General features: G+C 39.1%; 1 protein-coding gene across 1 annotated transcript in view; it reads left to right on the top strand.

Moving 5' to 3' along the window:
• Window positions 1-24144, top strand: part of CSTF3 (cleavage stimulation factor subunit 3) — a 101974-nt gene extending 77830 nt beyond the window's left edge. Inside the window, exons 4-21 of the mRNA XM_054970615.1 lie at window positions 1971-2003; window positions 4590-4687; window positions 6351-6417; window positions 6513-6547; window positions 6650-6776; window positions 9377-9454; window positions 9635-9797; window positions 10781-10890; window positions 11313-11429; window positions 11569-11643; window positions 16166-16309; window positions 16388-16490; window positions 17532-17601; window positions 18660-18855; window positions 20091-20244; window positions 20775-20869; window positions 21005-21065; window positions 23415-24144. Of these exons, the coding sequence (XP_054826590.1) occupies window positions 1971-2003; window positions 4590-4687; window positions 6351-6417; window positions 6513-6547; window positions 6650-6776; window positions 9377-9454; window positions 9635-9797; window positions 10781-10890; window positions 11313-11429; window positions 11569-11643; window positions 16166-16309; window positions 16388-16490; window positions 17532-17601; window positions 18660-18855; window positions 20091-20244; window positions 20775-20869; window positions 21005-21065; window positions 23415-23617 (1929 nt within the window). The 3' untranslated portion in view covers window positions 23618-24144. The remainder of the gene's footprint in view (window positions 1-1970; window positions 2004-4589; window positions 4688-6350; window positions 6418-6512; window positions 6548-6649; window positions 6777-9376; window positions 9455-9634; window positions 9798-10780; window positions 10891-11312; window positions 11430-11568; window positions 11644-16165; window positions 16310-16387; window positions 16491-17531; window positions 17602-18659; window positions 18856-20090; window positions 20245-20774; window positions 20870-21004; window positions 21066-23414) is intronic.
• Window positions 24145-25262: the final 1118 nt, after the last annotated feature.

The following is a 25262-nucleotide window of genomic DNA, read 5'->3' as shown; positions in this document are numbered from 1 at the left end:
CAGAAACGGGGCCCTAAAAATCCTGCCCCCTTTTAAAATTTTTTTTTGCATATTTGCGTTATATCACTCTTCTATTATAATGTTGTGCTGGGCCAACCCAAAAACCAACCATGATAGGTAGCAGAGGTTTCCCACCCATGGCAGAATAGCGCTATAGCGTTATAGCGCTGTAAGGCTGATGTTTTTTTAAAAAAATTACTTTGAGGCTTAATTGCGGGTCGCACTGGGGCTTGTGGGAGTGTAGGGCAGGAGAATCAGTGTTAGGTGAGACAGATGATCAGGGAGAGTGAGCGTTTTGGTGTTGCAAAAGTCCTTTTTTCAGGGTTCACAAAAACAAGGTAGTAGTTGGACCTAGTCTGGGGCTTTTGACAAGAAGTATTGCACCGTTTCAAGTTAACTAGAACATTGTACTTCCTATGCTTTTCTGTATGTTCCTCCCTGCTTCCATTCCTCCCCCATGTGACTTAAATGGTGGGGAAACTGTGAGGGAAGGGGGAGCACTTGTGCTGCCATGGGCTTGAGAATCCGTCATGGCTGGCACTGCATATGTGCAAATCCTATGTGTGTATAGGTGGCCACTTAATGCACAATGGTTGAAGTTAAGGGGAATCCTGTTTTCATTGGTACTTTATATGACATACTCTCAGAGCACCCAGAATGTCATCCAGACCAGTTTGACCCTTTACCTGACCCATGCACACAGCACATAAGCAGCTTTGTATCATAACATATGTAATGATGGGCAAGCTATTTCCTGGGAAAACTTGCCCATTGTTACTGATTTTCTCAGAAGCCATAGTAGCCATAGAAGCCATAGTAAACGCCATATGAAGTTTGCACAGGTTGCAAACAACGCAATTCAGAAACAGTGGACCATCTGATAAAAATACAAACTCAAGAACTAGCCCCAGCAACAAACCCCTGTACCTATTTGATCTCCTGACTACTCAAAGAACAGTATCACTGGGTCCAACAACATCAACCATGCCATCAAGAGCTCATTCTCCTGTACATCCTCAAATATGATGTATACTACCACGTGGCCTTCTGTCATTTATGTTGGGCAAACCAGACTTTCCGTACAAGTAAATAAATGGCCACAAATCAGACATTAAAAATGGAAACAGAAACTAGAGGGGGCAGGGAGAATTGCCATTTTTCAGCAATTCAGTAACATTTAAATGTTGTCATGCTTCAGGGAACAAAAGTTTCAATGAAAGACTTCGTATGATTTCCATAAGGTTTGGACTCAATAAAGGCTTACATTGGAAAATAATTGTACCGTGGAAGTTTCTGCATTACTCTCCTGACTTGTCAGTTCATCACCAGCTTGGAATGTTCCACGCAAACTGAGTGGATAATTTGCTCTTTTGGTAGAATCTTGTTTTCATCTGTGGTCTACAAGTCTACATAGTAATGAAACACTTTTCTTTTGAACTGTGACCTTTCCCCTTCCTTCTTGTCGTGTTTCTTTTTTTTTTACACAACCCATATCTATATATTTAAGCTGACCAAGGGTAACTAGGCTCAAGTTTACAAGAGTTTATGCCAAAATTAAAGTGCCACAAGACAGTTTGTTACTTAGAAAACTATTGTACTAAAATAGCTGATATGAATAATTTGCAAGCTTTAGTTAAAGCAGGTGATTTGGTTCAGCTTTGGTATAGTATCTGCTTGGATTAATAGTAATATAGCCATTTCATAAGGTAAACAAATATATACATTGCTTATGCTTGCATCAATACAAACATAAGGTTTTCGATATAAAAATCATGCTGTCATCTTATTTCAGAGAAAGCAACATTAGTCCTTAAACTTTCAGGTAAATTTGCAAAGTATTTATTATGCAGTAAATTATGTAGTAAAAGATAGATTATGGCAAACATACTGTACACAAATGTTAAAGTCTTCCACCTTTGACATACAGTGGATCTAAATTGCTTGGGTTTCTTTATTTGTTTGTTTTACAGATAAAAGCAAAAAACTATGACAAAGTAGAAAAGGTGAGTGCTATAGTACACCTGCATTGTAACAGATACAGAAAAATGATAAATTATTACTTTCTGTCCATTCAGTGCTATGAGGGTACCACTTGTGTGTAGGAGATATGTAGGTGATATATACACAGTCAAGTCCCCTAATATTTGCCATAAATATTAAGTGAGGATTTCCTGTGTCTGACACTGGCCAAAAGATAGAGGGCAGATATGTCTGTGTCTAATCTTTTGCCTTTTGATACTCAAGGAGGTCAGGACTAAGCAGCCAAGACTGCTATGGGGAACATTTTTTAAACCATAAGCCTCCAAATGAAATAATAATCCCCAATGCTGTGTAAAAGGGCATTTTCACAATCAGAGATGGCTACTACGGCCTGGTTCATATATAAAAAGCAATCCCCACCCCCCATAAATGTCTCAAGAGAGGGGGTGAATATCAAAAATATTCAGATTGATTTTGGATCCAGATTTGGGGAGGCAATGCTTTTTGTTATCCTGCATGTTCAGGACTTCTAAGAGTTTTGGGATTTTTTCCAGGTATTGGAGGTGGGGTGTCCCAAAATTTCAGGACCATATTAGCAATTCCCCCCTCCATTCCCCTTCCCCCTAGAGACAGAAAGAGCAAGGAGGGAGGGATAGAAAGCTGGTCTTGCCAAACAGCTTTTAGCTGGTGTCTCCCTCTAAAAAGGGATGCCAGGTCTTCCCAAAGAAAATAACGGTCCTTTAACATTTGAAAGGATTAGAGAGACTGACTTTTTAAGGTAAACCTGGCTAGGTCTACAGCCCATAGGAAATAATGGAGCTATTATTTCCTATGGACCATAGAGAGGCCGTCTACAGACCGTAGGAAATAATGTCCCTTATTTCCTATGGCTAGACCTGGCCTCTCTATGAACCATAGGAAATAATGGCTCCATTTCTTATGGATGATCGACTTCAACCTTGGAGGCCAGGTCTTCCTATAGAAAATAATGGCTTTTTAACATTTATAGGTAGGGAGACACCACCAAACACCTGTCTTACAGACCAGCTTCCTCTCTCTTCCTCTTGGTTTCTTGTGCCAAAATGCTCCTAAAGTTCCATATGATAAATTTTAATTTCTCTCAAAATTTGGAAGTTTTGGGTAATTTCAGACATAAAACAGCTAGTTTCTGGTTTATTTTTGGTTTGGGTATATCCAAATGCACACCCCTACTCAGGATTGTATGAGACTGCCACCAGGTTTGTAACCCAACAGTGTTCATGTGGAGGTACTACTGGTGAGAACTATTGCCTCCATGTGGATGTTGCTGGTAACACTTTTTTGAGGCACTACAGCCATGCAAATCACAGTGGCTACATGAACTCGTGTGTAATTGCTGATGCCTACAAATGATTCCTCTCTGAGACCTGGCAAGCTGCAAGCCAGATCCTGCTGACATTATGACTGACAAGACACGTGCATTTTCCTTCTTATAATCTTGGAAAAGAGATTAAGCAGCCAAGAATGATGGGAAGAATTTGTACAACCATCAGTCACCACATTAAAGAATCCCTGATGCAGTTGACAAATCTGCTTAAAAAAATAAATAAAAGAGGAAAAATCTGCTCAACAAATGCAGATAATTGAACAATATAAATGATGGTAGTAGGAACTAGCAAGTTGAATAGGGGAAGATACGTCTCCATGACACTTTTATTGGCTATTCAAAGGCAAAAGATTGTGCCCATCTTTTTTTTTCCTTTTAAAAGGCCAATAGTGTGGGAGACTGCTTCAGTTAACAAAACTTTTGAGGAGCTGAAGGGTTAAAGTCTCTTTTCTCTTCCCCAGAGGACCTTAAATTGGGGTTGCATGTGGCCGAAATTGCTTTTTAAAAGAATTGCAGTTCATGATTTCTGACTTGTGGGATTTCACTCACTGTCCTAATATAGTCCCGATGCATACAGTAGCCCTTAGAGTAAAAAATGTTCCTGTGAGTTTCATTGTTCCTTGGTAGTTTAATATGCAGCACTAGTAAGTAGGTATTCATGTCAGAGTACTGTATGAATACAAGCATTCCAGATTTGGATCTAGAAAGCCAGGTTTCTATTATCAGCTGAGCTATTGGAATCCTCATCAAGAAATATTTATCTATCTGCTTTTCTTTTGTTAATAGTATGATAATGAATTTTAATGTTATTTGCAAAACTATTTTAACTTTGCACACAATGCGAGATATAACAATTGTAACGGTATAGCATTATATAAACTATTTTAACTTTGCACACAGTGTGAGATATAACAGTTGTAACGGTATAGTGTTTTCCCACCATGGGTTACTCCAGCACTCTCAGAAGTTACATCTGTGCTTTAAGGTGGGTAGTGTATGGTTTCCCAACTGAGAAATCTATTACTGTGTCAAAGAGATGAAGCATGTATTGTATGACTCCAGTTGGTACATATTTTCTCTGAAAGAGCTACATTTTAAAATTCTGACTGTACATTTAATTTACCTGGAGATGTGACTCCTGACAGTGAACAAAAGAGTGATAATTAGTTCAAGCTCCAGAGGTGTAATCATCTACTAACGTCTCATTCATGGGCTCCTGGTTCTTTCTCCTTAATATAAATAGTTGTTTCAGCGGTGCCTTATGAAAGTTTTACATATTGACCTGTGGAAGTGCTACCTTTCATATGTACGAGAAACCAAAGGGAAGCTACCCAGTTATAAGTAAGTAAATATTGGTTCACTTTCTTTTTTATTTTAATTCAATCCCCTTTTCACTAAAGGACGCTGAAATTGGAACTCTGCCTCAGAAACTAGCCTTCCAGTTTAAAAATTGGGCTGGGTGAATTGTAGTGGTGTTGTGGTTCACTATAGTGTATATGCCTCCTGCTTCCCTCCAGCTGATGATTATCAGGCTTGTTCACTTGCTGATAGAGCTGGCAATGTAGCACTTCTGAGACATTATCATTATCAGAAGCATTCTATAAGAAAGGTCAGTGTCTTTTTCCTGTGGTCTGATCATTCAATGAAAATGCAGTCCTGAAAGCTGGTCCTGCTCCCCTTTCCTATTTGCTTATTATTGCTTGCACCGTGTGCATACACAACAACATACAAATAATGATGGCGCAGAGGAAGAGACCAAGAGCCTGGATATGACAAGTCCACTGTGAAATCCTTGCATAGCTATAGAGTTCAGTAACTTTTTCTGGGCAAGTGACCTTTTTCTCAGTCTAACTTACTTTACAGGATAAAATGAGGTACATTTTCTCTCTTTAGGAGCTCACATAAAACCTTCAAACCAATTCTAATGTTTCCTACATTTAAATATATTTAATACATAATATCTAATCTCAACCCTTGTTGCAGGTGGGTAACAATGGGCTGCATTTAGGCATCACATTAAGCTGTGCTTTACTGTGATGGGCACAAACGTTCCCTTTGCTTCTCTCCCCTCCTTTCTCATCTGGAGTGCAACTAAAGATTCATTGTTTGAAACAAACTCTGACCTCAGATAATATACAAATGCCGATATCTGGCTGAATTTTAATGTGTTTACTCCTCATCAGTAAGGATTCTAAGCTACGCTTAAACTGTGATTTAGAATCCTGGCTTGTGGGAAGGAAACCAGTTCCAATTCAGCTGATTGCCTGCAGTTGTGTGTCATGCAGAGTTGGAGTTTCAAGCAAAGAATCTTTAATTGCTCTCTGGATGAAAAGGGAGGAAGAGGAAGGGGAGAGTTAAGGCACATTTGTGCCCATTGCAGCAAATGTTCGCTGGGTGTGACATTTGAATTTATACAAATAAAATTATACAAATATCATAACCTCCTATCAGCAGTTTAAGACCAGAATAAAATGACAATAGCAGATGGTGACCAAAAGTCTCATTTAAATTGGAGTGCTTTATGTTTCTTTTTAAAGATTAAAAGAAAGGTACTATTTCTCTTTTAGAAAAACCATATTGTGGTTTGAGCTCTTTACACTCATGAGTTAAAAATGCAACACTGAAGTTCATGGGAGTAGGCGTGACCTGGAAAGTCTCCAAACAGACTCAGTGCTTTTGCACTTCATTGGATCAAGATGATCTTTGCCTAATGGAAAGCATTAAATAAGCTGAACATAAGGTTCTAGGGTTTATAATGTTAGGTTTTTGTTGTCTACAACAATAATTTTTGTAATCATTAGGGGGTTTTGTGACACCATAAAAACTAATGATTTTTTGTGGCTTTCATGAGCTGGAGACTACTTTTTCAGAAAGCCTATGCAGCCGTAAATGTATGAGTGTTTCTGGTGCTGCAAGACTTTGTCATTTTGGCTGTAGCAGATTGATATGGCTCCTCTAAATAATTTGTACATGTGACTGTAATAGTGTGTTGTGTTTTCCGTAGAGAAAAAATGGCTCAGGCGTACGACTTTGCTCTGGATAAAATTGGCATGGAAATAATGTCATATCAGGTACTTTTCATCACTCACTGAAATATTTATTTGTAGTGGTTGGTTAACATAAAAAATTAAATTCTCACAATGTGATTCTATACATTTTTACATAGATCTGGGTGGATTACATAAATTTTTTGAAAGGCGTGTAAGTACAAAACAATTTTCTTCTCGATTAATGCAATGTTGATATTCATACAGGTTGAAGTGTGTAGTTGCTGACATGTTACTGTCTCGCCTCACAATTTAGTGAAGCAGTAGGATCCTATGCAGAAAACCAGAGGATAACAGCTGTCCGCAGGGTTTATCAGCGTGGCTGTGTGAACCCAATGATCAACATTGAACAACTCTGGCGAGATTATAACAAGTATGAAGAGGTAAAGCCAAAGATGCCAGAATTCCAAGTTATCAAGCTAGTGCACTAGCACAGTTATTTTCCTCACAAGTAGCATCTATGCTTTGGACGCTTGGGATCGCTTCCACCTGGCAGATAGTGCCCTTGCTCAGCAATTCCATGCAGTTGGAGAGTAATCCAGTCGGAATTGTTGGCTGAGGCTAAGCAAAATATGCTTTCATAAACCCAACCAACACAATTGTGCTCTCTTCCTCATCCTTTAAGCTGGAGAGAGGCAGTTCCTTGCTGCTCAGAGGATGCTGTGGGGTGTGTGTGGGAATTTGAATCAGAAGACGTGTTTCCAATTCCTTCCCTTCCTGTTGAGTTCTAAACAGAAGGGAAGCAGCCTTGTTGCAGAAAGGGGCAGAGTTTTGCCACAGACAGGACATCCCTTCCAGAGATTTCTACCTTCCCACAAACACCCTCCTTTCCTCCTGCCCTCCTTAAGCCTGAAGCAGGCAAGGGCCTTAACACAATGCCATTTTAAATGAACACAGTAACACAGTAAAGATCCATGTACTGTTGTGGCAGCTGTCACTGAAGCAACTTTTTAAAAAATCTGCACAGCCTATCAGATTTCCAGTGGCCAGTCAGAAACCCTACTGGGCAAAAACCGCATCTGGCTCACCCACTCTCTAACAGCACTTGGCAGGTGCCATGAAATGTGTTGGCGGGCACCATGGTACCAATAGGCACTACACTGAGGGCCCCTGCTACAGCAGCTTAGTAAATAAGATAATAGTTATAATTAACACAGGGACAGTACAACCATACAGGGCAAAACACACAAAGAAACTGGTTAGAAAACAGCAAAGCTCCCTAACACATCTGCCTTACTTGGTTTCTGTTCCTGTCTCAATACCTGATCCCAGTAGGCCAGACTCCCCTACGATGGAGCTAGGGATAAACTCCCTCCAAAAGCAGCCTCATTGCTTCTCCGCTTCAGGTGTTATATGCTTTCTGTCCAAGCTTTGCCTCCCTACCAGTGATTGACTTTGGCTTTTCCTTCCATTTTTCCACAGCCCAATCATAAGGTTTGGAAGTGATTAGGAACCATATGCTTGCTGGCAAATTTAGCTTCAGGCATTTGTGGAAGAGTGGCTTCCTTGAAGCCCACAAGCCACTTATTCTTCAGCCTTAAACCTGGGATCATAAGCCTAATAACCCTGCCTGGCTCTGGACTCACACTTGTATACCATTCTCTGTTGTCAAGATTTGCTGGCAAGCACAAGCATGGGTTCTGTTGCAATATACTTATGAAAAGAAGGAGAGAAACATTTTTGAAGATTATTTTATATACCTAAGCAGTTCCCTACTACTGCCCTCTCCATCTTTATATTGGGCAGAGCTCCATACACCTCCCATGTGTAACTGATAGTTGGGTGGTACTGCTATTAGCCTACTTAATGATAACCTTTAATGTTGCTATACCAAATCTGTTGGCTCACAGTAACCTCTGTATTTATATGTGGACAACAGTGAAGGTCATTTAGGAGTCAAACATCGTAGAATAGAGACCTTAGTGGTGTGTCAGAAATTAAATTTAGAGGTACTAGATTCTCCCTCAGAATACATACAATCCCATCCCACAAAAACGAAGTGATGCTAGAAAGTAGGAAAGGGTAAAATGGAGAATAGCCTGTCTGACCTCTCTGTGATTTATAGTAGGTTTTCATGTTAATTTAACTTCTCAGCCTCTCTGAACCAACATTAAGTAGGTGAATAGCTTTGTTAAATTTGTAAAAATTCCTATTTCACAAATATTAGTCATCCCCATGAATCTTTTGTTGATGAAAGAAGGCAGCCACTTCGCCACAGGAAGGATTTTTTCAGGTGAAAGGAATTGTTTTTAGAGAATATATGTGCTGTATCTGAAAGGATCTGTAGGATAGTGTTCTTTTTGTGAGAATGTGCTTTAGAGGGCACACAACTTTAAAATCCAATTCCTTCAGAATAATTCTTTCAAGTGTCAATAGCTAGGAATAACCAGTGTTGTTTTACCAGACAGCACCGTGAATAGGGTGCACAAGAGGCAAATCTCCTTCACCCTTCGGATAGTGAGCTTGCTCATGCATCTTTTCATCCCTCACTCGGCGATGTTACTTGCACAGTGGCTCCCGAGGTCTATTGTAGTGGTTGGTATTCCTGAGGCTGATAGTAGGCTTAGCTGCCATTGCACTGCAAACAGTAGGATAGGCTCTTAGTTAATATAGTATCTTTCTCCTTATAGCAGAGTGGTATTCCAGATACTGCGGTCTTTTACTGCAGGCTTTCCTATACAGGTCAACATAAGATAGAAAACAAAATTGGTGCAGGGTTGAACTGAGAGAGGAGGTAGCCTTACTATAACCCAGTTTTCTTCTCTATCTTCAGAAAAGGAGGTAGACTTTTCTGCACTCCCTAATATGCACTGGCTTGTCTATCAGTGATTTTGGAATTCAGGACTGGATAGAGAGGCCTTGATCCCACTAAAAGATTAAATAAGAAAAATCTTGTGTCATTTCTCTTTATTTGGAGATAAGCAAGAAGTGACTGTTCCGAGGATGGTCCTGGAACTCAACAGATTGTTTTTCTTTCTTATAGGGAATAAATGTTCACTTAGCTAAGAAAATGATTGAAGATCGCAGTAGAGATTATATGAATGCTAGACGTGTGGCCAAGGTACAGTGTCTCATTCTTTGTGCTGCCGTTTTATTTTATTTAAATAAGCAAGATTATTTGTTTGAAACCTTCAAGTGCTGCAGAAGGTTAATTAAATGGAACATTACATACAAACTTACCTTACCTTAATGAACCCCCTTTCCTGACACAATGGCAGTAATAGTTTATTTTTTCCTGTAGGAATATGAGACTGTAATGAAAGGTCTAGACCGCAATGCCCCCTCTGTTCCACCACAAAATACTCCCCAAGAAGCTCAGCAAGTAGACATGTGGAAGAAATATATACAGTGGGAAAAGAGCAATCCCTTACGTACTGAAGATCAAACCCTCATAACGAAAAGAGGTAAATATGCATTCCTGTTGAGCTCCTCTTGATTCAGTCAGGAATACCACTAAGAATATGACCTCATCAGAAATTAGGCTCTCTTGATGCTTTTTATGAATACAACAGTAGATAATATATACAGTCACTGGACTGTGAGCTTAAATCCAGTTTATTTCAGAGGAGTTAAATGCACTTAACTTTCTGTAGCAGACTGCTCTGTTCCTAACTCTCCATTGTGGTTAATCTGCAAATGACATACAAATACAATGATCACTCTTGAAGTAGTAGAAGAAACAGAATATTGTTAGTTCCTGTGCTGCTAATTAACAAGTTAAATGTGGTACTACTTTGGCTACCCAGAAGCCTAGTTTTAAACCTACATGAAGTCAATTTTAGTTAAGATATTCTAATTTGTGAAGGATTGGAAACAATTAGGAAATTTATGGGACTGACTTTAAATTTCTCCAGAGTTACTGTCAAGTTCTTGATAGGACAAAGTAGGTTGGCTTTTTTGGACCTATAAGAATACCAGAAGGAGAGTTTTGAAGAGGCTAACAAAGTAAATCCTAAGCAGGCCTACTCAGAATTGTACTCAGGATGGCTCCCAGGAAAGCGTTCTTAGGATTACACTGTAAATTCTTAATTACTGGAGAGCCAGTTCGGTGTAGTGGTTAAGAACATGGGACTCTAATCTGGAGAGCCGGTTTTGATTCCCCACTCTTCCACTTGAAGCCAGCTGGGTGACCTTGGGTCAGTCACAGCTTCTAGGAGCTCTCTCAGCCCCACCTACCTCACAGGGTGATTATTTTTGTGGGGATAATAACAACATACTTTGTAAACCACTCTGAGTGGGTGTTAAGTTGTCCTGAAGGGTGGTATATAAATGGAATGTTATTATTATTAATACTATTAAATTCAGGAGCGATTGGTAAAAAAAACTCATTTGTACAGTGCTTTCTCATAGGAATTTTTTATTTTCTCATCTCAATTCCTTTCTCCAGTAATGTTTGCATATGAGCAATGCCTGTTAGTGCTGGGACATCATCCAGATATCTGGTATGAAGCTGCACAGTATCTTGAACAATCCAGCAAGCTACTAGCTGAGAAAGGGGTAAAGTATTTTAATTTCAATTGCTGCTATTGAATATATGTATATTTCATTTTTGTTTGTTATACAACAGTTTCACTTAATTCTGTCAAAAGTGTTTGTGATTGTATGCAAAAATATATAATTAAATGTTAAAAATGTATGATAAAATTATGATTTCTAAAGCAGTCCTAAATTAATACTGTATAAGCAGTAAAATATTCTGAACTTGTCATGTTGCTGAACTATATTAGACTTTTACTGACGGTTTAACATGCATTGAAATCACGTTTCTAGTATAGTTCGTGAGTGACCCAGTCTTCTAGTTGTTGCTGGGTTCTTGTAACATGTAAGTAATCCTTCGGGTTTAGAATATCAGTTTCTAAGTACAATATTGAGTTATTTTCAGACTCATTAGTAGCCTTTCATTATTTTTTTGATTTCAGGATATGAACAATGCTAAACTTTTCAGTGATGAAGCTGCAAATATTTATGAAAGAGCAATCAGCACTTTACTAAAAAAGAATATGCTTCTTTATTTTGCATATGCAGACTACGAAGAGGTAAGCTCATTAATTGTCTCAAATTCTTGTGCAACCAGCGTTTTCCAGTTGACAGTCCCAGTTTCTGTTTTCGCAGGGAAACAATTCTGTTATTTGACTGTAGACTGATAACTCTTGAATTAATTTTATATTCCCTCAGAGTCGGATGAAGTATGAAAAGGTGCACAGCATATATAACCGGCTCCTGGCTATCGAAGATATTGATCCCACTTTGGTATGTTTAATCTCAATTGTTTCACCTCTTTGAAATGAGGAAAGAATAAAAATATGTGCATTTTCTTACATTGATTCTCCTAATTCAAGGTCTAAAGTATTGTAGCTAAAAACGTATAGATACACTGAAAGCAACACTTTTAAAATTCCTTTATGATTAATTTTTGTTCTTCAGTTTTCTGAAATATATAAAACACCTTACTTGATTTATTATTTATTTTATTGTATTAGATTTTTAGTCCGTCCTCCCCACCAGGCGGGCTCAGGGCAGAGTACAACTTTTCAATTTACATAAATACCTTACATTTTACATAGTTGTTTGTATATTATTCCAGCTGTTTTCCTACAGCAGATGTGAGAGGTTATATTTTTGCTGTCTACAATTTTATAAACCTCTATCGTGTCCTCCCTTAGTCATCTCTTTTCTCAGTTGAAAGTCCCAGTTTCTTCATGCTTTCCTCATTGCAAACATACTTCAACTCCATTATTATCTTGGTTGCTCTCTTCTCTACTTTTTCCAGCTCTGCAATGTCTTTTTAGAGATACAGTGATCAGAACTGCACACAGTATTCCAAATGAGGTTGCACCATATATACAGGGACAGTATATTGTTTTATTTTCCATCCCTTTCTTCATAATTCCTATCAGAGTGTGCCTTTTTCACACTGTATGACGCACACTGGATTGACATTTTCATTGGGCTATCCACTATGACCCCAAGGTCTCTTTCCCTCTCAGTCTCAGCAAGTGCAGATCTTATTAGTATATACTTGAGGCTGTGAATTTTTGTCCTGATGTGCATCACCTTATACTTACCTACACTCAGCTTCATCTGCCACATTGTTGCCCATTCACCCAATTTGTGGAGATCTTCCTGGAGCTCTTCCCAGTGGCTGTTGTTTTTCACCATCCCAAATAATTTTGTGTCATCTGCAAACTTGGCCACTGCACAGCTCACCCCCCGTTCCACATCATTTATGAACAAATTAAATTAATACCAATCTTTATGGGATCCCATTGCTTACTTCCCTCCATTGTGAAAATTGTTCATTTATTCCTACTCTCTGCTTCTTGTCATTTAATTAATTTTTAATCCTTAAGAAGACCCATCCTCTTTTCCCATGACTGCTAAGCTTGGTGAGATACGTTGTCAAAATTCTTTTGGAAGTCCAAATATGTAATATCTACCAGGTCACAAGTATTTACATGTTTGTTCACTTTCTCAAAGAACTCCAAAAGGGTGGTGAAGCATGCCTTCCTTTTGTAGAAGCCATGCTGATTATCCCTCATCAGACTTTGTTCTTCTTGTGCCTAATAATTCTCTTTTTGATTACAGTTTCTGTTAATTTGTGTGGGATATACATTAGGCTAGCTGGTCTGTAATTTTGTGGTTGTCCTCAGGACCCCTTTTTAAATATTGATGTAACATGTCTAGAAACATCAGCCAGTAGGCAGTGGCAATGGCACCAAACAGCTGTTTGGGATATGCTGAACTTAGTTTTTCCAACATCCTGCCAAAGAACTTTCATCTAACAGGGCTCTGCATGTACAGACCAGGCCACTGGGTACATGTTGCAGTTGAATTGGTGCTTCAAATAGAGAATCACAGAAAGTTGTAGTAATATATATTCTCATTGTATTGTCGAAGGCTTTCACGGCCAGAGAACGATGGTTGTTGTGGGTTTTCCGGGCTGTATTGCCGTGGTCTTGGCATTGTAGTTCCTGGCGTTTCACCGGCAGCTGTGGCTGGCATCTTCAGAGGTGTAGCACCAAAAGACAGAGATCTCTCACTGAGATCTCACTGAGAGATCTCTGTCTTTTGGTGCTACACCTCTGAAGATGCCAGCCACAGCTGCCGGCGAAACGTCAGGAACTACAATGCCAAGACCACGGCAATACAGCCCGGAAAACCCACAACAACCATATATTCTCATTACTACTGATCATTTGCCAGAGGACAATATTAGCTGGGAAATGATTTCCTTGTGATACTTTGCAGCCTTGTTTTATTTTTCCCATAGAGTGCCAGAGATCCAAAATAAGTTTGATGGTACTTTTTGATCAAGTTCTGCTAGGGAGTGCATAAGAGCTGGAATACAGTAGATAAATGATACATCTAGAATGTGAAAAGTCATATAATTCACTGTGTTTGCAGAGGTAATTCTGAAGAGCAGTGGAACTATGTGCTGTGGCAATCCTTTGTTTTTCAGCAAGCTGTTTGCTAGAGATTCAGAACTTTCAGAAAGTTTGAAGCCATAAGGAAAAATAAATTCTGGATTTTCTTTTGGAAAAAACTGAATTGAAGTATATATTTTGGAAAACTGAAATTGAAATAGATCCAGAGGAGTTAGCCGTGTTAGTCTGTAGTAGCAAAATCAAAAAGAGTCCAGTAGCACCTTTAAGACTAACCAATTTTATTATAGCATAAGCTTTCGAGAATCAAGTTCTCTTCATCAGATGCCTGATCAAAACTGGGCAGATACAGAAGAGGAGGGGGAAAGAGAGAGAAAAGGGAGGGGTCATAAATCACAAGAAGGCAGAATGCAATTAGCATAGAGGCAATCAAAACATTCCTTTGCTTGGAAATGTAAACATCTCCTTTTGGTGTGCAGTCAGTTTGTAGCAGTGAAGGTGTCCAATTCCTATGTAGTATAAGCCTTCGGTAACCACAGCTCTCCCTGCCAGTTGCATCTGACAAAGAGAACTGTGGTCCCCGAAAGCCCACACCAGGCGTCACTGGGCTCCCCCAGATCACGCCTCTGTAAAGAGAATCTGTTACCTGTGGTAATGTGATAACCATTCATAGTCTCTATTCAGTCCCCGCTTGACAGAGTCAAATTTGCATATGAATTCCAATTCAGCAGCCTCCCGTTGGATTTTGTTTTTGAAAGGTTTCTGTTGAACCACAGCGACCAAAGACAAGGTCGCTGTGGTTCAACAGAAACCTTTCAAAAACAAAATCCAACGGGAGGCTGCTGAATTGGAATTCATATGCAAATTTGACTCTGTCAAGCGGGGACTGAATAGAGACTATGAATGGTTATCACATTACCACAGGTAACAGATTCTCTTTACAGAGGCGTGATCTGGGGGAGCCCAGTGACGCCTGGTGTGGGCTTTCGGGGACCACAGTTCTCTTTGTCAGATGCAACTGGCAGGGAGAGCTGTGGTTACCGAAGGCTTATACTACATAGGAATTGGACACCTTCACTGCTACAAACTGACTGCACACCAAAAGGAAATGTTTACATTTCCAAGCAAAGGAATGTTTTGATTGCCTCGATGCTAATTGCATTCTGCCTTCTTGTGATTTATGACCCCTCCCTTTTCTCTCTCTTTCCCCCTCCTCTTCTGTATCTGCCCAGTTTTGATCAGGCATCTGATGAAGAGAACTTGATTCTCGAAAGCTTATGCTATAATAAAATTGGTTAGTCTTAAAGGTGCTACTGGACTCTTTTTGAAATTGAAATGTATGCAGTATTTACTTTCTTATCAAATCGAAACTTCTTTTACTGATTTAACAACAACATTGGTAGTTTTAATATAAAATTGTATTGTTTGGCATATGTATGGAATTTAAAATGTATGAACGCCTTTCTTTTCTATAAATAAAAATTGCAAGTATACCCACTACTTGAGGAAGAGTTACAAAGTGCTGTTCCTTATGCTTCCATAACACATACATCTTTAAAGTTTGTCATCAGAAAAATATGAAAAAATAAAAGTTTAAGATAGCAAACAAATTCCATAGTAAACAAAAGCAAGTGTGTTATTTGGTCAGAAACATTCTCATAGTCACACAAGACAGGACTACCAGCATATCTGGATATTAAGTTTGTGACAGTGAAAACACTGAATGATTTAATAATGAATTATTATTAAACATACTGTATTGTTTCTGAATTTTTAAATATTTAAACAAAACAAAATTCTGGAAAATATTGTATACATAGGAATTATCATTATCTAATGCTGTATATTGTATTATGTAAAAGAATTCAGTCTACACATTTTAAGTAAAACCTTGTCTTTCATTTCACTCATTCGAAAAGTGGGGGGGGGAATCATAGGATTCTCCACTGCCCCAGGTTTTCCCAATTTTTCCATTGGAAAAAATTGAAGAAGTCCTCAGACTTTTTCATATTTTGGTATTTTCCCCAGTGCTCTCCCAAATATCTTAGTTTTTCCATTGGAAAAATGGGGAAATGGAGAAGAAACAAAATGGGGGGGGGCCTTCACATTTCTATTGTTTGCTAGCAGAAAAGGGAGAGGGAGCAGTTTCCCCTAATTCCCCCTTCTTACTTCAGCCTCTCATGGCATTTTTTAGGGAGGAGTTCCTCTCTGTAGACAATTTGGAGTACCACAACAGGTTGTTGGAAGAGGGGGAAGTCAGGGAAAATCTACCTCAGCAAGCTTCTTGCATTCACCATGCACAGGATCCAATTCAGTCTTTAATGTGGTGTTACATTCTGGACATGGAATCTTACGTCAAAAATATCCCCACTTCTCTTTGTATGTGTCAGGTATACATTCAGTACATGAAATTTGCAAGACGAGCAGAAGGCATAAAATCGGGTAGAATGATATTTAAGAAGGCACGAGAGGATGTCCGGACCCGCCACCATGTCTATGTTACAGCTGCTCTGATGGAGTATTATTGCAGTAAGGTAACCAAACTCAGTGGATGAAATGTTTATTTCAGCCTTTTAGCTTTCTTCAACTAATAAACATTTTAAAATTTGCAGGACAAGTCAGTGGCCTTTAAAATCTTTGAGCTAGGGTTAAAGAAATATGGAGACATTCCAGAGTATGTCTTGGCGTACATCGATTATCTTTCTCATCTGAACGGTAAGTTCTGAGAATTGGGAGACTTAATGCCATTGGCTTAATTCTTTTCTCCAGGAAGTAGCCTTCTTTACACAAAACTGAGCAATTGGTTTAGAATCTTGTGAAGATCTAGATTGTAGTGCCACTGATAACTTCATGGGTATCCTACCATATTATCTGATCAGTAAACAGACTGCCTATTTTTTTTATCTGATCTTATAGCTACAGTAGTAAGCATACTGGGAAAATCTGGCTTCAATAGCTTGGTGAGAAATGTTAGTGCATCATAGTATATAGAAAGATGTAGAGAACTGGAGTGGTATAGTGGCTGAAATGTGAGCAGTGAAGACCTGGTTCAAATACTCAGTCACAATGCAGTAGTGAGTTATAGACAAGTGGCTCTTCTCCCAACCCTCCTCCCATCTGTAATGTGGAGATAAAAATAGTAGTCCTGACGTTCAAGATTGTCGTAAAGATTATTGAAAGAATGTGTGTGAAACACTTTAAATATTTGAAATACATTGTGCAAAGTATTGCTGTTTGATCTTTTGTTGACAATCATTTTTTTTAAGGAAGACAGAAGCAAATAAGTCAAAGGCCCGTGCTGCATTCTACTGCCGTCATCAATTTTAGATAGTGTTTTTATGGTTAATTGAACCTTAATAATTGTTTTTATACTTCACCTTGGGTGTTTAGAAGAATACAAAGGAAATTTATACATTTTAAAAATAGTCTGAATAGTACCTGTTTGTTATCCTGGAGAACAGAAGTGAGACTTCCATAGGTATTTCTAGAGCTTTTTCCTGCACATGCCTTTATCTAATACATTTTGTTGGCACAGAACTTTAAATGCAGGTTTGACCCAAGAATCTTTCAAATAGAAGTAGTGGTCAGCACAATGAAATCCACAGAAATTGTGGAGGAGATTTTAAAACTATTTTCATTGGAATCAAAATTACTTCAGATTGCTTTTATTTTCCCCTGAAATCTATTGTTAAAAAAAATTTAAAAAATACATTTGAAGCTTGATTTCATATTATTTTTAACTTATTTTTTAACTAGAGGACAATAATACAAGAGTCCTGTTTGAACGTGTATTGACCTCAGGGAGCCTCCCACCTGAGAAGTCTGGGTAAGCCTTGTCAAAGCTCCTTTCTAAACCATCTGGTCTTGCTGTGTTCAAAGGCCCCATGTACAGTATAGATAGCATCCAGAGATACTGCAATGTATACTTTTGTTTGATCCTGTATAACAGTAGTGTGGACTATAGGAGTTTTCTTTGGAGTTCATTCTTTGGACACTGGATGTGCTTTGATGATAGTCCGAACCTAAAGACTTTGGTCTGTATGATGAGATTAAATGCTCTCTATAGTAGTATAGAATGACCATTGCTTTATCCAAGACTGTTGCAACTGGCCTGATCCTAATTAACCAATCAGAGACAGAGCACGCACTCCCACCAAAGATCCTTTGCTAAGATGATGCAATGTAGCTGCAAGATCTTGAAACTATGGTCTCAGTGCCCCTGTGAAGTTTAGTCCCAGCTCTGAAACTGCAATCATGATGACTAAATAGGCTTTTATCAAACCCGAAGCCTGAATTGAACCAAGAAACAGACTAGGCCAAGGCAGTTTCTTTGCAATAGTAGTAGTAGCCGTATTTATTGTGTAGGGCCAAAGGCCATTACAATTGGGTCATGAAAAGAACTTAAGCAACCTTTAACAAAATGTAAAGTTAAAAGAGTTATAAGCACATTAAAACACAAAAGCAGCCTCTCTATGTACAAACGGGGTATTTCAGACTTAAACAGCACTAGCCCTTCTAGAACTACGCTATGCATCTGTTATGGCTTCTGGTTGTAGGATAAGGAAGTGATAGGAGATACATGCAAGTTGCTTAGCAAATGTCCACAATTCCCTTCTTTTCCTGCTATAGTTCTTGAGCCAACATAAAATTGGGTACCCTGAGGTAGCAACCAAATGGAAAGAACAAGAAGGGGAGGAGTTCTTTAGTTTGGTGGCTAGACTTGCAGTTGTTTTGCCTTGAGGCCTACAAGCTTCTAAACAGTGTTGTAGGTATATGATGGTGATAGCATAATTTTCCACAACCCTTCTGTTTTTGCGTCATCTTCTCTTGTACGTACTCCTTTCTTCTTGAACTTTTGCTTGTTTTCTCTATTATTCTGTACAGAGAAATCTGGGCCCGATTTTTAGCTTTTGAAAGTAACATTGGTGACCTGGCTAGTATACTTAAAGTAGAGAAACGGAGATTCACAGCCTTTAAGGAAGAATATGAGGGCAAAGAAACAGCTCTGCTAGTAGACAGATACAAGTTCATGGATCTGTATCCCTGCTCTGCCAGTGAACTCAAAGCTCTTGGATACAAGGTAAGATGATGGGAACATTCCAGAAAGTATGTTGGGAGAGCAAATACTATTGCCTTAAGTTGTCATGTACTTGGCCTTTATAATTACTCACTTTTAGTGAGTTAATTTAAAACTTGTACTGACCTTTTAGCCATTTTTTACCAGTGTTAAGTCTTTTGATTGAAACCTGAATTGTTTTGTATTTTCTAAATATTTTGAACTGGTCTGCTGCGTCATATGGAGGCCCATTTATAATCTTCAGGCATGGCAGCTTTAGTTGTGTGGGGAGCTGTTTGTGGGCAGTAGCTCATCACATGGACGGCAATTTTCTCCATGCCATTGGAGAAAAGAAGGGTGGACAAAGCAAAATGTGTAATGAGTTGTTGCACATGAGCAATTTGCCACACGAGAACAGCAACTGCATAAAGCAGTTTAAATCAGCTGCCATAAATTAAATGCTGGCCATTTAGGTGGCAACATACAACCCAGGATTAAAACTCAATCTAGATTTATTCCAGTTTCCAGGCAACTGCCTGTTTTAAAAGTGTAATTAGCCATATTGTCACCTATGATCTCAACTCCAATACTCACAGCTGGTTATCAACTGGCTGCCCACATTGAGGTATGAGAGGCTGGTGCAATTATCCTGCTGTCTTCTAGCTCCCTCCTCAACCGAGAACTCTTCTGGCAAAACTTGCCTGTTGCATCTCCAAACAATTGAAACTGAGTCTTTTTGCAAAGAGTCCAGACACAAATATCTAAAAGGATTACTTCTAGATGAGGATGTGCCAGGTCTAAAACTCACATCAGCTCTAGTGAGTTAAATGTTGTGCTCAAACTAGTGATGTCAAACCTGCTATTTTATTAAAGCTTGGGCTGGAAGAACTCAAAAATTGCATCAGTTAGTAACGATAAGTATCCAATAAATATGCGTTTCTGTTATGCCTTAAGCCCTCATTACTATAAACTGGAAATTTAATAGGAAGATTCCGTCTACATTTTTAATATGGAATGCTTATATTCTTGAAAACTATTTTACTCAGAGAGACATTTAATACATTTTAAAATACATAGGTACAGACAGAACTCTTGCTCAGTTTTTTGAGGAAAAGGATCCCCTATTAACTGTGAGCAACAGCGACCATGGTCTGTGGATCTGATAGAATTGAGCTAAAGTGGGAAGCAGTGGCAATATAGCACATCTTTTGTTAGCTAAAATTTTATTTTGGGCTTCTTTTTATGTGATTAATTTCCAGGATGTGTCTCGTGCAAAGCTAGCAACCATGATTCCAGATCCTGTTGTGGCTCCTTCAATAGTGCCTGTGCTGAAAGATGAAGTGGACAGGAAGCCAGAATATCCAAAACCAGATACTCAGCAGATGATTCCATTTCAGCCAAGACATTTAGCACGTAAGTCATGTCCAAGATTACAGAAAAACTTATCCTGATCTAGGAGGCTCAGGTTCGAATCCCTACTCTGCCGTGGAAGCTTGCTGGGTGAGCTTGGACCAGTCACACACACTCAGCCTAACTTACCTCACATGGTTGTTGCAATGATAAAATGAAGGACAAGAGTTATGCAAACTGCCATGGGTCCCCACTAGGGAGAAAGGTGGGTTATAAATGAATTGAACTAAATAAATTGTTTCTATAATTCTCACACATGCACACGTGCGCGCAAGCACACACACACACACAGAATATATGAATAGTTAGGCCTAGTTTTAAATCTACTTCAAGTGCTTTCCCAAACTGGAATCCAACTATATTATACTTGGATCAAGGAATCTTATTCTCATTCTTGTATGGTACTTTGTAAATCAGTCACCTAAAGCATAAGAGCATAACTTCCTTGTCAATTATCTGTGCTCATCTTGCTATTTCTCCTCCAATACAAGAGCCAGTAAGACTAAAGCAAGTATTGTTTTCTTACTTGCTAGCACCAGGTTTGCATCCAGTCCCCGGTGGTGTCTTCCCAGTCCCGCCTGCTGCTGTAGTTCTAATGAAGCTTCTCCCACCTCCTCTGTGTTTCCAGGTTGGTCATTATGTTATGATAACTTATCAAAGCCTTTTCAGCCTGGTAGCTTCCTGCTTCTGTGCATTAAACTTTTCCCTACAGCCATTGTGTAGAAGCATTTCCTCTAAAACAATCTGTTATTTTCCCTTATAGGGCCCTTTTGTGCAAGTGGATGAACTCATGGAAATTCTTAGGAGATGCAAACTGCCGGACAGTAAGTTCTTTTTGCCCAGTTAAACATAGAATGGTATCAGCACTGCTACACCAAAATTTTGAACTATTTGGGATGTCGGTTTGTATTATTGACAGATTGCAGTTAGTGCTAAGATCATTGCCTTGAGGACACAAATGTATGTGTGATAATTCCATCAGCACACCATGTTTAAAGGTTTGAAAGTTTTATTTGAACAAAAGCAGGGCCTTCCCTGGCCTCTGCTAGTAGAGAACAAACAGCCCACAACATGAAGGGGAAATGAAACCAAACTACTACACAAGCTTTTCGGCCTTACGGATCAGGGGAAAAATACTAAACAGCTCAATAAGGGAAAACAGTTCAATAAGGGAACATCACCAAATTCACAACTTGCCACAATATAACACCCCTCTTCCTTTAAGACTCAATCTAAAATGTTAATCTATCTGGTTTTCTTCATAATCGCCAAGACCTCCTTGGGGCCAGTCATCTCAAGAGTTCGTCTGTGGCAGTTCTTGACCTCTATTACCCAGGGAGGGGTGGGCTGATCCTCAGTCACTCCTGATATTTGAGGCTCTTCTGCAACTGCTGATGATTGTTGATAATTCCCTGTGGTGGATTAGTCCCCTTCCTCTGCTACGTCTGAGACCTCTCCACTGCCCCTCGATGTTGGCCCATCCTGCATTGCTACTGCCATCCCCTGGTGTTCCTGATGCTGTGATGACATCCTGCGGATCTGATCCTGGTGTCTTTTAATTATCTGTCCTTAAGCCAGCTCTACTTAAAAGGATACTGGCCCTGTTTGCCCCCTTATCACCCGACGACTCCCATCAGCTCCCTTTCCCAAAAGCCAATACCCAGACATGGTTCCCCAGCTGAAAAACACAGGGAAGAGGTTGAGGGGGCTGTCCATGATGCATAGCCACTTGGCCCTGGAGCACTTTAGTGCCTACTGTTAGTCGCAAAAATCTAAATGTGAGCAGAGGGACCGACCAAACATAAGCTCTGCTGGGCAGACCCCAGTTGTGGTGTGGGAAGTTACTCAGTACCGCAAGAGGAATCTGGCTAGCTGAGTTTCTAAAGGTATGTGTAAAGGTAACAGCATGCATGCAAATACTCTTATCAGCCAAAAAAAAAAAGCCAGTTCAAATGAAAAGGACCCACTGATTTAAACTATCCTACTGGAATTTTCAGAGTAGCGTTGTCCAGGTTTGCCCTCTGCATTTTTAAATGTAAGGCTGCATAGCATTGCAGATATGAGCTGTACTTTAGATTTCAGTTTTTCGGATTGTTTCCCCCCTCCCCTTCCATTTGATATCCCTTGATGATCACATGACTCAGTGCTTCGTAGTAGTATACAGGACCATAGTCTGATAAGGATACTAAACTGAGGCTGCATATTATGCACAAAGGATCTACCTAATTTTCTCAAACAAAACTAGTTCATGAGAAAGAACCTCATTAAGCAGGCCAGTAGGCAAACTGTTTCTGCATTCTTATAGTCCTCGGAATAAGAGCACTAGAGCTGAAAAAAAGACTTTCATTTTCAAGACAAAAAGAGTGAAAATAGTAGCCAATTTCTGTAAGTTGTGTTAACAGAGAACTATGGCTTGAGAATTCTACAGAATAAAAAACAAAAATAGATGGCTGTAAACAAGCTAGTTAATAGCATTACAAAACCTTTTTTAAATCATTACAATTTAAAATAGCATTACAGAATCCTTTTAAAAATAAAAGTAAATAATTTTAGTGGTCATGTTGTTTTCTCCTGCTCCAGCAAAGTTGATTCCCAACCCATGTATATTGTTAGTAGGCTGTAGTGAGGAAGGATAATGGGACAAAATTGTCCTTGCTGCCTCTTCAATCAGCAGGACTCCGCTGACAGAAGAGGGAGGCAGAAACAATTTCTCTCCTTCCCCCTCCTCACTATGGCCCACTAACATTAGGGCTCCCTGACCCCAGGAATCAGCTTTCCCATGTCAAAAGGTAATGCTGGGGAGAGGCAAAACTAAGGAATATCCACAATCCCTTTATGATTTGATTGCCAGATCTAACCCTTTTTTGAACTGAGTTTTTTCCAGAATGAATCTAACAATAGAGATTTTATTTATTTAAAACATTTTTATGCCACCTTTCCACCCAAATAGAGTTGCCAATGCGGCGAACATAAAAACAGCTTTTAAAATAATATATAATTCAGTAAAAACAAATAAACACATAAACAGACTGGTTTCCTTAGTGGCCTCTTCAATATTTTAAAACAAAATTCACAAGTATAATGCTACTACTGAGGGACTAATTTCATAAGACTTAAGTAAAAAAATTTCTTTACAACACTAATAATGTCATATTTTCTTAATTCTTCCCAAGGTGTTGATGAAGCTGTAAGGATCATTACAGGAGGCCTGCCTGAACTATCAATGGAAGGGAATGGACCTTTGGAAAATAATGCCCTTCTCAATAAAGCTGTCAAGAGACCAAATGAAGATTCAGATGATGAAGAGGAAAAAGGATCAGTAGTTCCTCCTATTCATGACATTTACAGAGCACGACAGCAAAAGCGGATTCGGTGAGGCGAGTTGCAAAGACAATGGCAGAAGACAAAGGACTTCTAACAGAATTTTTTTCCTTCAACAGATCAAACATTTAAAAGGGATTGCGGTTTCTAACATGCATCTTGCAACTGAGGTTGTTTTGTTACTGTGGTGCCTCTTTTTTACCAGCTGGTTCTTCATCAAAAAAGAAAAAAGGCAGATGAATCTTAGAGTGAGCAAATCTGAGCTCTGGCAAAAATTAAGTTTTTGATCATAAACCATACAAAATGTCTGAATTGCATCTGGTTACTCTTCAAGTGTATCCCCCATATACCACTTGAAATCTTGTTGGGATTTTGACAGTTTTATTTTAAAAACTGGATAGCTTATAATTGTGAAATATTTTAAATTCACACTTCTGGAAAATAAAGAGTTGTTCTCAGTTTGCTCATGTAGTGTCTGTCCTGCCTTATTCTTTGTTTTTTATTTATGGCAGAATGAATGGAAGCTGTTTTGTAGTTTAAATGGAAGAACATACCTTTCAAATAAAGGATCTCCATAATGTCGTGTGTCATCCTGTTTCGTTTCTAGCACAGAAGTAGTTTAAACATCATTAATCAAAAAATGAGTTATCAGAAACATGGGGACATGGGGCATTAACTTTTCTTAAATTAGCAAACTTCAGTCCTTAAGTATAGCTTCTTTGCTTTTTTATGTATCAGCAAACAGCAGGCTATTAATTACGTTACCTGACGCAGAAGATTCTACTTGTACCTCATTCAGGACAAGACCAATCTATTTGCCTGACTCTGAGACTACAGAGCACTTTTTTGGAACTGAATAGGAATCCCTCTAAACAGACATATTTATGAAAATCATCCCTTTGCCTTCACTGGAACTGATGTGCTGTAGTGGTTAAGAGTGGCAGGACTCTAATCTGGAGAACTAGGTTTGATTCCCCACTCCTCTGCTTGAAGCCAGTTGGGTGACCTTGGGTCAGTAACAGCTTCTTGGAGCTCTCTCAGCCCCACCCACCTCACAGGGTGATTGTCATGAGGATAACAACAACACTTTGTAAACTGCTCTGAGTGGGCATTAAGTTGCCCAGAAGGGCAGTATATAAATCAAATGTTATTAATTATGATGTAGCTTTTTCTGCAGCTACAGTGTGACCTGCCAGTAGTCATCCAGTGAGCTTCTATGGAAAACTAGGGATTCAAACCCAGATCTGCCAGATCCTAATATGGAACTGTAACACTACATAACACCGGCTATTGGGTGACTGCTGTTGAACAGTAGCAAACAGCTAAAACTTGGTGAATCATGCAACTCATGGTAGCAAGTTGCCTGTTGGTTCCTGCCAGGACTGGTTCTAATAAGTCCTCCCTCAAAGGCAAAAACAGCCCTGGAAAGGGCCCTGCTCCCTCCCTTTACCTTTTACTGACAGAAACCAAGGCTGGCAAAACTGGTGTAATTGCTTAGCCACAACCACTGATGGCATTCTTTTCTTAAAGCTACAGGCACTGCTTCTATTATTGGAGGGGGGTTACCCTTCCAAATGTATGTGTATGCACTATATATTTCCAGATTTTTCAGCAAACCTGGACCTTTCCTCTAGTTTATAGAAAGGTCTGTATTGTCTGTCCATAGTCTTAATCTCTGGCCGCAGGTGAGACCATGTTGA

Source organism: Eublepharis macularius, chromosome 2 (genome assembly GCF_028583425.1).
Source record: "Eublepharis macularius isolate TG4126 chromosome 2, MPM_Emac_v1.0, whole genome shotgun sequence".
NCBI lineage: Eukaryota > Metazoa > Chordata > Lepidosauria > Squamata > Eublepharidae > Eublepharis > Eublepharis macularius.
The sequence above is the reverse complement of the archived record's forward strand: the minus strand, read 5'-3'. Positions and strand labels throughout refer to the sequence as shown.